Here is an 18,247-nt window from a genome sequence, read left to right on the forward strand (position 1 = left end):
ATTTAGTTCTTGCTAGAAACACCTAGATCTAAAAATAGGATTGTGTTAAGAGCACTTGCTTAATTAACGTATCTCCTTTTTGCACAGCCGACAAGTGTAGGATGTCCCTAATTATAAGGGTGTCCCTAATTACGCACACACCCCAAGAAATACACCCCTCTAGGAAAGTAAAGCCATCTTGTAAGGATAACAAATTTAATTTTACAGAAATTAGGATAGAAATAAAGAACTCTGCTGTCTGAATGTTCGCTTCTGTCCCGTATCCGTTCCTTTCTCCTCCAAAGTGATGCCAGGCAGGGGTTTATATACTCTTGATTTGGTCACTGGATACAGGCTATGGCTCCATCCCAAACCGTCCTTCTTCCATACAAGGGATGCCTCAGCCTTCCTTTGTTCATCAGCAATTTCTGTCAGGACATGCTACTTTATATATTGCTAGCCTATGCAAGAATAGACTGTAGCTCATGCTTTCCTTCATTTTGCTACCTATGAACATTTATTTATAAATAAATGTTCCTGTCATTCTCTCCATACTTCACTCATTCTACTCATATTTTTATCTGGTCCTGTAATTTCATTTAAACCTCGTTTTCATAATTCTGCGTGTCGTGCATCGAGCCTTAGCCTGCATGGGATTTTGACAAATGGCAAACCGCTGGTGGGTCCCTTCGTGCTGGCAGTGATAGCACAAACACTGCGGAAGCCTGTAGTACTATTTTTAGCACAGGCTGCATTCTTTCCGAGAGCTCTCTCCTGTGCTTTAAGATTTTAGACATGCTTAGGAGTTGACATTTACAAATCTGTCTAGCTAATAGTTAATTGTGCTTTGGCAAGATCCGGACCTTTTATTTTATTACACTCTGGAACAATCTTGTAAAAATTGTTTCTTTTAAACAATTAAATCAAGTAAAAAAAAATTTAAAAAAAAATGGTGCTTTGTATTTTAAACAATAACTGCCTTCTTTAGTGTCTGCCCATGTCTGTGTATGATTATATTTGCATGAGAGAGCTTTCCCAGGCCCCCCCATTCCCCTGGTCCCTTGTACTGCTTGGAAGAGATCTTGCCTAATTTTAAACCACTTGGGAATGTGGGAAGATCCTAGTTCCTTCCCAACACAAGTTGCTCCTTTTTTAAAAAATCTGTCCCATCACTTGCAGAAAGGAGTTGATACATTGTGGATGCTTGAAATTAATAAAACATTTCACACAATTCAAACCTATTTCTGTTTGGAGAGCCAATGAAAGACCAGGCTAGTATGTTGCAGAAGTGGCTCTTGGCACGTGGCATGCGTTTGCTATGCTCTTAGCTAACATAAGTTCAGTTGAAAGGTAAGCCAAAGGCACACACTACTACAGGAAGAAAGTCTTCTGAAGCTGTCCTATGAAATATCTAGCAGCAAGAAGAGCACCTTCTTAGGCATCATTTAGACAACAGCACATGTCCCTTAAAAAATGATGTACAAGTGTGTTTAATAATAAATGTTCACCTGCTCCAACCTCAAAACCACATTACTACTTAGATGGTGCTGGTTTGTACTTGGTGCTGGTTTGTACTCCGCCAACAGGCAAAACTATAATAATCACACTTCAAAAGAAAGATTTTACTTGCCTGTTATAAAGTTTTGCAACTCAACTTCCATCCACACGTGACCCATTTGACATACCCAGGAACTGGAAGAGTTAAGTGTAGGAAGGGTTCTTAAGGTTACTGATAAATAGGCACACCTGTCATAAAGTGTACCAGATGAGTCTGCATTGTGGGTTATTAAAACATTCAAGTAGGCTTCTTGCTGGAGGTTCACGCAGGTGCCTGTCCATCCACTCGGCGTCATCATGCATGCCACTCATTCAGCATCCAAGCTATTTTTACATGCAATGCAATTCTTACTTGCACCCTTCTTATGTTGTATGGCGACTTAATCTCTATAAATGTGAATTATTTTGTGTGACGTCCCAGTATATAATGTTTCCTCAGTCTGTTGCAGGTTTCCCCAGATTTCCAGATCTCCAACATCCGTCTTAAATCTTTGCCCAAATGGTGGCTGTGAAATACTGGTAATATTTGCAATGTCAGCCTGAAATCTGTTATATATTTGAGTTGCCATTGGAGTTCTTGCTGCTCCTTTTGACGCCTTCACTGGACTTGAACTGTTTTCTTAATTTGGTATTTTGTAAAGTGCCACATGTATCCTGGATGTTTCCAACCTCCCTTATGTGTTCCTTTTTTTTTCCTTCTTAAAAAACAATTGGCTATAAAAATGGTCTCTTTTCAATAACTTGGATCTCTCACAGCGTAATCTCTCTAATTTTGTTAACATGTGTTGCAGGAGCTTGATTAAATCTTAAATTATGATTTTTATTTTTTATTTTTGTGGGTTAAGGCTTTTCTAGGTCAGTCAGGCAGCAGGTCCACAAAATTTAAATTGTGATTTGGCTCATCCCCTTTCTTCCAGGAAATTGTAATTTATTTGTAAAGCGCTTATACACAGGTGAAGTGTTTCAAAGCGCTTCAAGGCGGGAAGGCAACAAGCAATACAGTGGTCATTCTTAGGCCTTGAAGTTTCTGAATGATCTAACAAAAATAACTAGCATACTAGTTAGTTAGAGAGAAGGGGTATTACCCAAATTGACCTTTTACAATTGACCTAATAATAGTGGTCCGAATTGACCTTCTACACAATTGACCTTTACCTTTATTTTACTTTTATATACATGTGTGGGGTGGGTTTGTGGTAATAAATAATATAATGGGATTGTGTAGGGGGTTTTGGATTGAGCGGGGGGTTGCAGGGGTTTCCCCCCACCCCTCTGTCCCCCGTGATGTCACCGTTTGCCCTCAGCTCCTCATTTCCCTCATTGTCACTGCTTACCCAAAACCCCTAGGTCCCCACGTTTCAGTGTGTGCCCAGACTGCCTGGTTCCCATCTCGTCACTGCACACCAAAACCCCTGATCCAGTGTGATGCCACTGTGTGCCCAGCCACTTGGCTCCCCGCGATGCCGCTATGCGCCCCCAGCTTCCCACCTTGTCCCCTAAGATATCTCTGTGTACACCATGCCCCTCTTGTGTCCCATGTTGTCGCTGTGTGCCCCCAGCCCCCTCTGGTCGCCCTTGATTTCGCTGTATACCCCCAGCCCCTCTGGCCCCGTGATGTCTCTCTAAATCCTCTGACCCCTGCATGCTGTTGCTGTTTGCCCCTACCCCCTGCAATTTCACTGTGTACCCCAACCCCTCCAGTCCTTGTGTACAGTTCCCAAGCATTCCTTCCTGTCTGTGCCCTAGCACTTACACTGTCTAGGTGTTATTAGACCGAGTGCAGTAGCTAGCCTTCACATGCTGTTCATGGCCTGTAGGAGTGTCTTTGCGTTTGTCATCATTCCCTCCTTTGTCATCGAGCGCCTTCGAATCGCATTGTGGTTAGGCACCGTGTGAATGAACCATCATATCATACCACTATGCTTACTCTCTACTCTACACCATCACACAGTGCAGCTATACCCCTCGATCAATTCGGCCTAGCGGCTCACATACGAACACTACCCCATGAACACCTCATCACTCTAATAAAAACGCAACTATATCCCATGACAAACCGGCATATCTGCAAACATAAACGTCCTACAGGCCTAACGCAGCCAGAACCCAGTCTGGGTGTCCACCCACCAGATTGCACACATTCAACTGATATCATCACCACCACACCGAACGCTAGGATTCAGCTACCATCAGGCAATTACATCAGCTGCACACAACTGGTGCACCCATGCACCCTTCGACACTTACTCTCTCAAATGGCATGGACTGCGGTCCCTGAGGGCGTTCAACCTACCAGCGCTTTGAGGTCATACCCATGATTTATAAAGCACTATATAAATGCCAAATAACATAACATGAAGTTTTACCAAAGTTATTTAAGATGTTGTCCTCTGAGATTAAAGATGGAAACGCATAATACTTAATCTCAGTGTCTTAAATAGAATCATGACTTTCCTAAACATTAGTAAGGAAAATCTGCATTCCTCAGTGGGTGACTACCGCCAAATGTGTGCGAGTTTAGAGGTCTGTGTTTTGGGTGGAATTAAAACAGATTTCTTATGGTGGTTGGGAGTGATATGCTTTCAGTGGAAATGGGCAGGTCATACGACAGGGTTCGAAATTGCTGGGAGCTATTTAGCTCCTGCTTCTGGCCTAGAAGAGCTTAAAACCAAAAGCTACCAGGAGCTACTTTTAGCCCCAAGACCAACTTGTGCCTTACAAACACACACACATATATATATATATATATATATACATACATATACACACACACTAACTTTGAGCTTTTGAGAAGGTCAATATAGAAGAATCAGGACACATTTAAACAATGGATGGTTCATACATAATGTGTCATAAGTTAAGGTTTGCCTCTCCTGCTATGTGGAAGTTATATTTGCAGTGAGCTTTGTACTCGCACCTGGTTCCTCAGCGGTAACTCCCGACTGCTGGTTTGTTTAATCATTTGTAATGCACTCCAGACCCAGGGGTTTCAGGGCGCAGCAGTTACATGCATACATGACAACCCTCACGATTGTAGGCGGGGAGACTCTTAATTTTTCAATTAACAAAATTTCAATTTTTCCCTTTATCTCACGTAAAATAATTCTACCTCAATGCATTCCTATGTGAAAATTAATTTCTCCCACTTTTTCCTGAGGAATATCTTTGTCAGGTGCTTCAGAACGTTGGCATGTATGAGCCTGACATCCATGAGCTGGTTTTAGCTCCTATTCATTGAATCTTAATTTAGAACCCAAGTAAAAAAAGGTGGAATGGCAGTACGGAAGTACGTACTGGGACGAGGAAGAGTATGACGAGGAATAATAAAGATTACTAGAAAGCATTCGAGCCATTTCCCCAAGGATGAACATAACTTAGAAGAACAAATAAAAGACAAGCTTACCTCCACCACCATATCCTCAACTGTAGAAGCATGCATGCAACATCAGAAAAGAGAGACTCCGCCACAGCACCCACAAAAAGGCTCCAATTGAAAACTTCAGACCAGCAGAACGTTTTCCGTTGTTGAATAGGGATACCAAACGTGCCTGAACTGAAGCTACGACTGGGTTGGCAATCAGCAACATGACATTGCACCATAGAAATAGAAGATAGAACCTCCAATAACGACACTCAATTTATCAGACATCTTGGATGTGTTCTAGATCAACATTGGCTATTCCGCAAATACTAGTGTTATATCATCACGACATTTGTAGTAGATGTTTACTACATAACAGTTGATGTTGTAAACGCCCAACTGGATGCCCTGCCTTTTGGAACAAATACAATATCTATATTATTTATAATACGTATACCACGCAGCCTTTCCGAAAAGCATACTCTGGTCGAATATGTCCACCCTAATAGCTTTTAAAAGTCAAGCAGAGTCCTTTTTTCAAAATATAACGGAATAGCTTAAACTATTTCCGCAGTAATGTCATGTCGTCCTTTTTTGTTCTGCTTACTTTCTGTTACTCTCTGTCCTGTGCGAGTCTGGGTTGAGAGTTCAGCGTAGATTTTCCCAGAAGCCCTTGCGTGGCTGCCTGTCCTTCCGGCCGTGGTTACGCGCTCCAGGTCCGGGTACCCGAGCCGGCGGTTGGTCCTGTCAGGTTGTGGGGCGTCTGGTTTTGGTTTAGGGACCTGCTGCACGGATCCACGGCAAAATGCAGGACATCATCGCATGCGTGGATCACATCCGATTTGACCTGGAGATAGCGGTGGAACAACAGATGGGAGCCATGCCTCTGCCCTTTCCGGGCATGGACAGTGAGTGTTTGATGTCTTGCGCCGGGAATGGAGCTCAGACTGTGCTGACGTGGGGGTGGGGAAGCCCAGCGGTGCAGAGTCTACGGGGAGAGGCAAAGAAAATGGTTTTACAAGCAGACCGAAACATTGAACACCCAGTCTGTTGTTTGGGATTCACAAAGTATCAGAGGTCTGAAAGCCTCGCGTGGTTATGAAGCAAAGTGCTAGGTGAAAGCAGGAGGATTCAGAGTTTGGTCGGCTTATTTTGGGGGAGGGGAGACGCCATAAAACGGAACGTTGGGGGACCAGGATTAATCGTGTGGCGGAACTGAAGGCGGCATGTGGGTGCTGTGGAGAGCTCACACAGTCTCTTGCTGGGTGGTATTGGGATTAGTGTTTTAAGGTCAGAAGAAAGCAATACACGCAGTGCTCCTTGACAAGCTGGCTTCCAAACAAGCTGAAAACACAAGCACTCACCTGAAAATACTGCCAACAGGTCTTAAAAGTACAAAACACAACACAATCGTACTAACATACATGAGGAGAACACAAAGTATGTTGGAACAAAAAGCATTTATTATAATTGCATATTCGTCTTATTTACAGTTCTTGTAAACTCACACTTGTCTCCTTTGGTTCTTGGCTTCTTTGATCTATCGCTCACTTGTCATTGGCTCCTGGGTGAGTCGTGCTCCTCCAGCCAGTGTTGCCAGGTCGGAAGGAAAAAATAAGCTGATTGCCCTTCAAAAACAAGCCCAAAACAAGCTGACTCCCATCCAAATAAGCGGAAAAAACAAGCGTGCACCTAAAAAGTTGTGGAAAGGTCTCAAAAGTAAGAAACATAACACAACAAGAAAAACATACATAGACAGAACACTGACATAGTGTGTTAGAACAACAATATTTTATTGCATGGTGACTAGAAGTCCCAGATTGCAAAATAATACGGCCCTGAAATATTTGTATTTATTGTTTTATATAGCGCCTTAATCCAAGGCGCTATATAATATTGTAACATGGCCAATTGGAAGCTGAAAAGAAACATGGCCTTCCTGAATACATCTTTCTGAGAAAATGTATATAGATTCCAATAATCCTCTAACCCAGGCTTGCAAAAAAAAGTTTTTAAAAAATAAATAAATAAAGGATGTTAGTGGATAATGCGTCAGCACTGGGGATATCACCAGGATAATATTGCTATAGAGTGACGCTTGCTAAACTAAACCAATCCCCTTCTTTACATCTTTACATGTCAGTGTGTCTGCCTGCATGACAAAACTTTTAAAGTGCGCTTTCTTTGCATATGTTTAGGCATTTGGCATTGATGGGCCACCTGGTGGGCAAGTAACAATCCCATCAGTGCCAAACACTTAAGCATATTCAAAGCAGCAATTGCCGTCAAGTGCTGCCAGCAGCCCAGTGCAGGACGCTCTGTGCGACGTGTAATGGGCTTAACAGCAATATAAACAAGCCCAATTACACGCGCACAGACGGTCCAACAAGCGGACCAAAACCGCAACAAGCGACCTCCAAATATTATAAGCGACTTTGGGCAAAAACAAGCCCAAAGTCGCTTATAATAAGCGGACCTGGCAACACTGCCTCCAGCCTGGTCCTTGGTTCCCTTGCATGGCTACCAAGAAGTCCTATGTCATGCCTGACACTTCTGGCTTTTCCCGTTGTCTGCTGGGACTTGTAGTTTTGTTCTTCCCAGTCAAGGTATGTTTATCCCCAGTCAAAGTATATGCTTCCAGGTCCCAGCATGCAAAGTGAAAAGCCATATATGCTAATGTTACCACTCGCTTAGCTATGGCCTTGTGAGTTCCTCGGACCTTTGGTCCATGGCTCCTTAGAGGGTCACTCCACTCTTGTCAGTATCCCCTCTGGTCTTGACTTCCTGGTGGGTTGCTCGCTTCTCTGCCTTTGCTCCCTGCGGGTGTGCTGTGGTGCGTTGTTGGCTTTGTATGTTTCTAATTCTTGGTGCATGTCCAACAGTACTGTACCATAATTCCATGCATTGAGTGCTGGTATAGTGACTTTGAGGGGTCAGTGGGCGTTAAGAAGGGAGGCATCAGACTAGAAATTATGGGCCCTAGAATTGGGACATTGCATGGTTTTACCGTATGTAGCATCACTCAGCTTAACATCGCATAATGTAGCATAACAATACATCCGAGCTGGAGAAAGAATGTTTTGCATGGATATAAGAAAATAAATGCGACCAACTGTGTTTCTAATATGAACATTTTTGACACTGGTTAGTAGTCTGAGCAAGATATCGTAACCACCACAAAATCATTCTAACTCCCAGCAACTAGAGACTAATTGGGAGCTGCCAATCTGTTGCACTCATAGGAAGCGGTGGGAGAAGCTATGAGGGGTCAGAATTGTGAGGCAGACACATTTCTTTGAAGGTTTTTCAAAAGATGGCATTTTATTAACTCAAAAAGTTGGACAAACCTCTCACTGACTCTACCTCAATGAGGATTTCCCTGCCTATCAAAATAAAATAAAGGAAACTGTAACAAAAGGGTTCTGTCCCTCACACTTAGACCCATAACAAACTTAACAAGGTAACATATGGAAATTCAAATGTAACAGAAATAAGTCATGTTCACAACCTGATGACTGTCTCTCCTTATCTGGGTGAATTCCCCTTCCCCAGATACAAGCAGGATTCCAGTCAACCATTCAAAAGAATAAGGGAATCCTGGCTTGCAGCAAAAGTTCAAGTACAGGTTTTTTTTGTTCCAGTTTGAACTTCCACCAACAGTTAACCACGTTCAAGTTTTTCTTCTTTCCGTTTGTGATAAAGAGTTCAAAGCAACTTCTTCTCCTATACCAAGAATACTTCCACTGTTCATTTATATCAACAAAAATGTTGCTGTCAAGATAGTTGTGCAATAGTTCCTAAAACACTTGTTTCAACAATGTTGGATGATTCTGCAGTAGTTCACACAACACTTGCTTCAGCAAAATTAATTTGTCAGGATGGTTCTACAACAGTTCACAAAAACACCTTAATGGTTCTGCCACTTCTTCTTCAAGACTTTTTTTTAAAAAAAAATGTTTTTATTATGTTTTAGTACAGAAAGGTCACATAAGAAATGAGAAACAAAAAAAATAAGCATTTGTTTACAAGACAGAGTTGCAATCAGAGATCACTTTCAACATAAACCCCACAAACTTTTCCAACCTCACTCTGTAAGCCATTGAAGTGACTGTGTACCTTCCCAAGCCCCCTACCCCCTCCCTTCTTCCCTCCTGCCTCCCCCAAGACTAGGCTTTCATCTCACAAGAGTTGTATTGTATTCCGTTTAATTGGTCGCGTTCTGGGGTACCTCCTTGTTGGGGAACATCTCTTCTTAAAATTATTCATCTTAATTTGGGTCACATATTAGACAATGTCACACACCAGTGTGATGTTCTGCAACTAGCCACTGGCAGACTCAGCTTCCAAACATATTACTACACGTTAATGTATTGTTCCCGGTATGTATTTATTGAGAAACCCCATCCACAATATATCGCATTGCGTGGACTTTCCATGTAAGGAAGATGTAATTTTTTTCCATTGTGCATATATTGGATGCTACATTGACCCACTCTTTCTCGGTCGGGATTGCAGTGGATTTCCATTTCATGGCTAGCAACAGCTATGTGACCAGGCCTTTGGCTCTTCTCCATTCATCCTCATACTTTTTGAAACCAAACAAAATGAGAAAGGGGTCTGCTGTCCTTTGGATCCCATCCAGGTTCCTGATCCACCTCAGTACCTCATCCCAGTACACTTTGATTCGGGGGCAGCCCCACCGCATATGCCAGTAATCCGCCACATCCTCGCCAACATAGTGGACTGGCTGATTGATACATTTTGAAGAGTCTATGTGGATCATATTGCCACTGATGTAATAGTTTAATGGCGTGTAGCTTATATTGACATGAGATCGAAGTTATTTCTAGGGGCCGCTCGGCACATCTTCCGCCATGTATCTGGATCAATATCTTCCCCCATGTCTCTTTCCCATTTCAGTTTGAGAGGCTCTGTGGTTCCCTTTCCCGCTTCTATTAGTGTTTTGTACATGACCGATATAATTCCCTTCATTTCTGTCCTGGAGTTCAAAAGGTATCTCAAAGGGGGTAAGTTCTCTCCTCAATTTATACTTCCAGTTGGATCTCGTCAGGACACCTTTAATCTGCAAGAATTGAAATGTAGACAATACCCCTATTCCCAAGGCCGCCTCCTAGCTCTGGGAGCTTGATGGAGTCATTTTTCAAGAGCTGTCCTACTCTTTCCAGTCCCGCTTCGTACCAAGATTGAAATCTATCTACGTTGGGGATATGTTTGTTAATACTTGGGGGCCACAGGTGGCTCAGCAGTGATGGCCATGTAGAAATGTTCCTCATCTCTGCGCCTTCCTTCCATATTTCCCATATGGTTTCTAATATCGGGTGTGCTTTTGACCTCTTTAGTAGTGTCCCCCTTGGGGCCCACAACCATTCAGAGACCATGGCTGGGGGTAGATAATGGTTGTCCATCGAGATCCACTGGTGTTCTTTGGTTGCAGAGGTGGGGAATGAGTACTCGTTACTGGGCCGCTTCATATTTTCTGATATCTGGAAGACACACCCCGCCCTTGTCCTTAGATAACATCAGGGTATCATATGCAATTCTATTTTTTTTTTCCTTGCCATAGGAATCTTACGATCGCCTTCTTGACTTCCAAGAAGAAGTGTCTAGGCATCTTAATAAGGGAGCATTTGGAAGGGATACAAAAACCGTGGGAGACAGATCATTTTTATCGCATTGAGGCGTCCTAGCCAGGATAAAGGCAGTTTATCCCACCTAGCAAGGAAGTGTTGGGAAATTGGCTTCATACAGGTCTTGTATTGCAACTTACTATGCTCAATCGTGAGACCTAGCGGGGAGTATCTGTCGTCATTTGCTTCTGCGGACCCCTGTAGGGGCGAAAAAATGGACTTGGTTTTATTAACTTTGAACCCTGATATGCGGCCGTACTCCTCAAGGAGGTGCAGAGCTCTGGGGATGGACTTACTCTGGTTAGTTACATGGAGAAGTATGTCATCGGTGTACAGTGCCACTTTGTACTCGGCCTGACCCAATTGCATTCCCTCGACCCGGGTGTCTTTTCTCAACTTCTGAGCTAGTGGTTCCAACGAGAGAGTAAGTAGAGATAGGGGCGGTACGACCCACATCTCTTGGGGTCCCTACCCTCTTTGGGGATTACCGTTATGAGTGCTCTAATGAAGGAGTCTGGGGCCCTTCCTGATTCCAGGATCTTGTTGAATAGTTCGACCAGGAATGGTGTGAGGTAAGTACTAAAGGATTTATAGAAGCCGGGTATATATCTGTCGTCACCTGGAGATTTGCCTAGTGTCAGCCTTTTTAGTTGCGTTCTGTATTTCTTCTGTTATGGGAGATTCTAAGTAAACCGAGTCAATATCGCTACCCTGGGGATCAGCAAGGTAATTTTCTATCCCACTCGGGTCTGGGTCCGCCTCCGGGGTATACAATCTTTCGTAGAAATCAGCGAAGGCTTCGGGGATGGTGTTTGCTTGTCACCGGGTTGGCCCTTTCATCAGCTATCTCTAGCACCCTGCGCTCTGCTTGTTGTGCCCTCAGTCTGGCAGCTAGTAGTGCATCAGCTTTATCCTCTTTTTCATAAAATGTTTGTTTCAGGAGATGTAATTTACGCACAGTCTGATTATGTTCTAATAGGCAAAGTTCTTCTCTTTTCATTTTCGCCTCGTGAATTTTGTCGGAGTCTATTGTGTCACCTCCCCTGGGATCCCTATCCAGTTGCCATATTTCCCCTCTGAGTCCATTTTCAATCGGAGATCTTTGTCTTTTCTTACGGGCCCCCTCCCTTATGAGGACACCTCTCCAACTTGCTTTGCCCGCCTCCCATACCCCCTGTTTGGAGACCTCCCCGGTGTTGTTTATTTTGAAGTATTCAGCAATCTGTTTCCATTTCAGTCTTAAAGACTGGGTCCTTCCATAAGGCCTCATTACATCTCAATTTACCTCCCCTGACTGGTAGGTACTTCCACTGTGTGTCAGCAATGACCATATAGTGGTCCGACCATGTAATTGGGGGGGGGGGGGGGGATCTGTGTGTGTTGTGACATTCTATAACTCGTGTGAAAAGTAGATGTAGTCAATTCGGGTGAAGGTGTTGTGTGGAGCTGAGTAAAAGGTATAGCCTTGTTCGTCTGGGTGCATCCCCCTCCATACATCATTCAATGCATACACTTGCATCATATTTGCAAACTCGTTGCGTTCTCCTCTCATCCTATCACCTGTGACAGGGTTGCCAGCTTTCCGGTCCAGGCCATGATCTGCCCATAAATTGAAATCCCTGCCTAGAATGATGTGTCCTGTGGCTTCGAGCATTATTTTGGGGATAGTTTTAGAGAGGAATCTGACTTGGCTTACGTTAGGAGAATAAATGGTATCTATTGTCACCCTCGCATTTCCAATAGATCCCGCTACCAATAGGGCTCGACCTTCTGTATCGGACCAAGTTTTGGTGACTTTAAAGTTATTCCTTTCCTAATGAGAATTCCTACTCCTCCCCCCCCCCCTTTGCAACAGTCCAGAGCCCCAGAATTCTATACCACTGCGTTTCCCCAGGACTGGTCTCTCATCTCCCTTCATGTGTTTGGTCTCTTGTAAAAGGAGGACATCAATTTCTGCTCTACGAAATTCTCTAAATACCAGAGAACTCTTGGCTTGTGAGTTGAACCCTTTGACATTAAGTGTTCCCACCCTTAAGGAGTCCCATCTGCCTGATTCAGCGGTAGTCATCATTATGGAGTATCAGAGTATACAAAATCTTAGGCCGCAACCACCTACATGCCATCTCTTCAACAAACCACATTAAGTTCCCCTCATCTTCTGTCTTTGAAGCCTTGGCTTTTGTCTTTATCCTAGCCTTGTCTTGTGTCCATGCCTCCCCCCCCCCTTTCCATTTGAGCACTGACCCGACAACGAACCACCAGCAGAGACCGTTACCTCACGGTCCCTTGCGAAAATAATATCAAAATAGCAATGAGACCCCACAACCCCCAACCCCGTTCCAACCTTACATTTCGAAACAGAACGTGGATCACCATGTAGGTCTAATGACCTTTGGTCAAACCTTGAGTTTTATGATCAATTTGGCTTGTATGTGCCTAGTCTGCTAGGGTCTAATTACCCCCCTCTGGAGAGATGTTGCTTCTTCAATATTTTCTGGAGCCTTTCACCCACTTCCTCCTAGGGCTTTGAATGCACCATTCTCTTCCATCCCTTGTCGAGTCATCTCGATCTTTTTTTGTCCATGTGATTCAACCAAGTCCGATGAGCACGCTTTTATCTCCTGCTCAGATCTCGGCCTGATCTTCGTGCCATTGTGTTCAAAGGAGAGGGAGAAGGGGTATCGCCATCTATAGCGAGTCTCGTTCCTTCAGCCATTTCGTGAGGGGTCCGCACATTCTCCTGAGTGCCAGTGTCAGGGAGGATAGGTTTTGTTATATTGTTATCTGTGCTCCATCGAGAGTGATTGCACCTCCTCCTCTCGCCCTCTCCAGCACCCTGGCCTTGTCCTGGCCTTGTCCTGGCATCAATGGAAGTGGGCAAGGACCGACCATGGACCGCCAGGGGGGCCTCCAGCTCTGTGGATTTGTTCAGTTTTGGACTTGTCGATTGCATCACCAGCGACCAGGAGCTTAATGATGTCATGGAGTGTTTTCTTAAGATCTTCCTCAGTTTCACCCTCCTGTTCCGGAATACCAAAGAAGCGTAGAATGTTGCCTTTCTTGATTTTTTTTTTTTCCAAATCATCAATCTTAAGTTTAAAATCTTCCCTCCACTCCAGTTATCCTGTGTTCCAGCTGTGTTTCAAGGTTGTCTATCGAGGCCTGGTTGTTCTGAACTCCGTCTAATCTGTGATCTTGTCAATTTTACCACCTATATTGGCCCCCATGTTCTTTATTTCACTTAATAGGGCAGCAATGTCCCCCTTTGTGGCAGCTGTTTCACCATTTGCAGTCGCTGTGGTTGCCATTTTGGAGTTGCTGGTGCAGTGAAAAGACGGGAGTGTAAGCGAAAATAGCCAACTTTTGTTGTGCGTTCATATACCCTGGGTATCACTCTATGGTGTCTCTTAGAAGTTCGGGTTTAGAAGCTGGGATGTCGGAGCCTTTCAGTAGAGCTGAGTCGTGATCTCAGTGATTTCTGGGTGGAGGTGGTTCTTTCCAGCAAGACGTGACAGTTTTCCTTTGGTATTGTCATGGTAAATAGTATTTAGGAATTGTGTGATCACTGGATTAGGAGCACAGGGGTTGGCGTCTCTGTAGCATTAGCTCTGATAACCAGTCTCTGCAGTCTCAGCGTGTCCTCATTAAGCTTTGATTGGTTCCTCTATCCCTTGCGCACCAGCATTGGCCAGGTCAATACTCCAAAAGTGCAACCTTGATCCCGAATTGGGGCATATAGCTTGGGGGGGCTTCAGGCCAAGCATGGTGCCTAAGCCCGTTTGGGATGTGCGACACTGTTCGTAATAGCCCAGTGCTCTGTTGGGTGTTGCTCCCCCCCCACTCTCGTTTCCCTGTGTGCTCAGCTTGTGCGGAGGGCAGAGCTGTGGTCCGTTCCCTTCGGGGGTGGGAGGAGAGGCGATTGTTTCAGGTCGCTGGGGTGGTAGGGTCCAAATAGCTGTACCTTGATTTGGTGCACACAGGGCCCTTCTTACTATAGTCCCTTGTAGACCTTACTTTTGAGCGTGTCTTGCGTGCAATTTCAAATGGGCTCCTATATCTGTTTAGATACGTGTGGTGTTGGATGTCACGCGGGGGCCTGTGGATAAGCAGTGATTAGCACTGTTCGTTCATGCAGGTAGTAGGATAGGCCTTCGTGCGCGTTGTTGGGATCTTTGTGCACGTAGTGTTTTGTTCAGACCCTGTCCCCACTCCAATTGCCACTGTTTCTTCCCAAGTCTGGTGGGGTGCCGTTGTCACTCTAGAAGGGGCCGCTCAGGGGGAAGCAGCGCCAGAGGCCGGGAGGACACGTAGGACACGGGGCTGCCGCGTCCAGACCTCTTTAATTTCTGCTCTTATGAGAGCGATGGACTCACCCTGTTTCTGTTGGTTCCACCGCGTTCCTTCAATGCCCTGAATCCACCTCTCTTCATGGGGGTCGCGCCGTGGGGGCCCGCAGATTCACCGCGGAGTACAGCTGTACTCTGGGATAGGGCCACAGTCCAGTTTCAGCCGAAGGCAGGAACTTGCGTGGTGTGGCCGCACGTCCGCTCTTCTAGGGCAAATTTCTCCCGGAATTCAGATCTGATTTTTCTCCAGCTTTCGCCAAGTTAGGGGGGGGGCCTCTGAAGTTGTTCCGTGCACTTTTCGGTCTCGGGTGGGGGGGAGTCAAGCTGTGGGGGCTCACTGCTTTGCCGGACTTGAGGCGGAGAGCATCCGTGTGCCCCCTGGGGGCCACCTTCTTCAGACTTTTAACCACACCACAGTACTTGAGCGACTTCCACCTGGTCCACTCACCTGCCAGACAGATGCAACTACTACAAGTACTTTGTTGCAAAGAGTTGTTTCCAATAATTTAGCAATGTCTTTTGCTTCTCATAATCTGGTTTGACGACTTCTTCTGGGAAGACAAGAAACACATTGGTGCTCATTGTTAAACACTTGTCGTTGCTACAGGCAATGCAGATTGCTACACTCCTCCAGAATATCTCCTGTGAAAAGGAGAGCCTTTCTGCCACTCTTATTCACCCCCCCCGGCCCCCACTTCCACATCAACCAACTGCTGACAGTGGTTCAATCACTTACTCTTCTTCGGCTTTGGCAATGTGGGTACAAGGCAGTTCCTTTATAGCCTCTTTTACACAATAGCAATACGATTTACAAACCCCACATTCTTAATTGCCCTCTCTTGGTTTTGGCAATGTTGGCTCTTTATATCTTGCCTTGATCTTGGCTTTGGCAATAGTTTGACTATTTCCCTCTCTTGTTGCTGGCAGTTATTCTGACCCACACACATACAATGACACCCTTCTGGTCTGAAGGTTAAGTTCTTATTTTTCCACTTTCTCCTTTTTTGAGTCCTATTGGTTTGCAACAAATATTTGTCTGTTTTATCAGTTTGGTATTCTAAAAAATGTTTTTCTCCACTTCACTATATTTGTATTTTAATTCAGTGCTTAATGCACCCAGACCTGGCCAGCGGGCGGTCACAGAGCGCTCCAGTATCACAACTCAACGGGTCTGGCATACGTGTCCATTTGCCTCTGCTTCTGCTTTCCTGCGCGGCCTGGTAACCTGTCCTTCTCGGCTTTCTGTGGCCTGCTGCAGTCGAGAAAGCTCTCCTCGCTCTCCGGTGCTCGCCTGCGAACTGAGCCCGATTATGGGGGAAACTTTTAAATCTTGCGCTTCCCGCTGTGTGACCTCTGCAGCTGCGGTCCTCTTGGGGAAAGCCGTCTGACCCAATGCCTCCCAGTACCGGTAACCGTTCTACACATGACCGTGGTCCCAGCGTCTCTGCTCTCCTCCAACATCTGCTTCTGCTGCAACGTGGTGGTATCAAAACGACTCCACCTCCTGCTACTGCTCTCTTCTATGGCCTGCACCTGAGGGAGCCTTTCATGCCTCCTAGTCTCCCTCAGGTGTAGGTCATTACCACTGATAGGCTGCAAGTTGCAGAAACTTGCCTCTGCAGCCCTCTTCTTTGTCCCAGTACTTTGGGCATTTGTGGGAAATGAAGTCACCAATGGTCAAATCAATTTTTTTACAGCTTCAATTTTACAATAAGCCATTAAGATAGCGGGGGCCTTGCCCCTGACCTGTTTCCACCCACAGGTCCGGATCAGAAAGCGCCTGCTTTCCGTGTCCACATGAGAAAGGTCCCAGGCCAGGTTTTTGGGGGGGTGAGGGTAACCACCGAGTGGCAACTGGATGAGCACCAAGGACATACTTGGAGGTACAGTCGAGAGTACCCAATGTATTAACTATTCGACCCTGCTCCTACTTCATAATTCCACAAGCACTATACACGACTATGGACGAACCATAATACACATAAACACACCAAGCATTAACTAACATTTGCAGACAAACACTTCAGACACTGTACCTACCCTCGGATGGAACATAACATTGCACACAATCCATAAAACACCAGCCAAACCACACACAAATGCACTGAAATACACACCAACACAACTTTGTCATGCATACGACAAACAACCACAACACTACTCCCCATTATGCATACAACAAACCAGTGCACACAATTTATACTTCCACCATAACTGCACATGACTCTCACACCCAACAGAAACATCCAAGGCACTGTTTTACCCTTACGGTTACAACAAGCCGGGCCGCGCAATCAACTTGCACACAGAGGCCAGTTTCTCCTGGCTCTGAACCGATCCTATCCTCAGTAACATACCCTGCCCCTTTTTCTTGCAGAGCCAGTTGAGCTCCCGTAGACTGCCCATTGGTGCCTGCAGTGCGTGGTATAAATCAACATATAACCTAATAATGGAACATACCACACCCATAGACCTCAGTCTGTTTAAAGTTCCCTAAATACCACACTAAACCCGCCACAGATGCAACATATCTCTTCACATTCCTTAAACACCATTCTAATAGGTATCACAACCACACTATTCACGTCATTAACTACTGCTCCAGACATTTGCCAAAATATCTAAAACGTACTCGTCGCAGAGACCCCTCTTTTCATGTCATTCATCAAAATTACAATAAAGAAAATTGCCCTGCGCCTGGTCAAGTTCCCTGCTCCATCTCTTGCAGATCCTGAAACGCTAAGAAACTGAAAACTGTGGAAGGTGACTATACAAGACTCAATTAAATTGCACAGCAAATGCTTTCACTCGGTATCTTGTGGGGCAGTACTTTATTTTACATGTGTGCTTAGACTATGGTCTTTCGAAGAACGTTCATCCACCACAGTGCTTCAAGGCCCTAACAATAACAGTAGGTGCTATACAAATAACTTAACAAGGGCAATGAAAAAAACTGTACATTTTTTTAAAGTAATGTTTAGAAGTCAACATGCCCAGTTCAATGGAATAGAGTGGAGTGCCTGAATAATCTCCCACAGTCAAAATGATCACTTAATAGTAATTCTGTTGGGGCGATGTGTAAATGAGCTGTAAATTACAATCACTGCCCTCCTAGTGTGGCTACCCGCACCACGTGAGGTTGCAGTAGGCAATTGTACGCCAATAGCTTTCATCTTGACACAAGCACCAAGCAAGATTGTTGCTGCCTCTCCCCCATACAAGGCCATGATTCTTTTGCAAGAACAGATGCAGCTGTCGATGGGATGGGGTACAACTTCAACGTGGTTTAGTTGGGGTCTGCTTAGTTGGGTACTGGATGAGTTTGGGTGGCTGGGGGATGCTATTGTGTCTCTGGG

General features: G+C 45.0%; 2 protein-coding genes across 7 annotated transcripts in view; one reads left to right on the forward strand and one right to left on the reverse strand.

Moving 5' to 3' along the window:
- The window catches only part of PTCD1 (pentatricopeptide repeat domain 1), a 688,818-nt gene extending 682,300 nt beyond the window's left edge, over positions 1 to 6,518 (reverse strand). For 3 of the 6 annotated variants that reach the window (XM_069645575.1, XM_069645572.1, XM_069645573.1), the window contains exon 1: positions 4,940 to 5,091. The gene's annotated coding sequence lies outside the window, so the exon portion shown is untranslated. Of the gene's footprint in view, positions 1 to 4,939; positions 5,518 to 6,405 lie in introns of those variants that run through there. The other 3 variants (XM_069645574.1, XM_069645570.1, XM_069645569.1) reach the window with 3 other exon arrangements.
- The window catches only part of CPSF4 (cleavage and polyadenylation specific factor 4), a 135,490-nt gene continuing 122,745 nt past the window's right edge, over positions 5,503 to 18,247 (forward strand). The window contains exon 1 of the mRNA XM_069645577.1: positions 5,503 to 5,805. Coding sequence (XP_069501678.1) covers positions 5,703 to 5,805 — 103 coding nt within the window. The 5' untranslated portion in view covers positions 5,503 to 5,702. The remainder of the gene's footprint in view (positions 5,806 to 18,247) is intronic.

Source organism: Ambystoma mexicanum, chromosome 2p, assembly GCF_040938575.1.
Source record: "Ambystoma mexicanum isolate Mex_15411 chromosome 2p, UKY_AmexF1_1, whole genome shotgun sequence".
Classification (NCBI taxonomy): Eukaryota; Metazoa; Chordata; class Amphibia; order Caudata; family Ambystomatidae; genus Ambystoma; species Ambystoma mexicanum.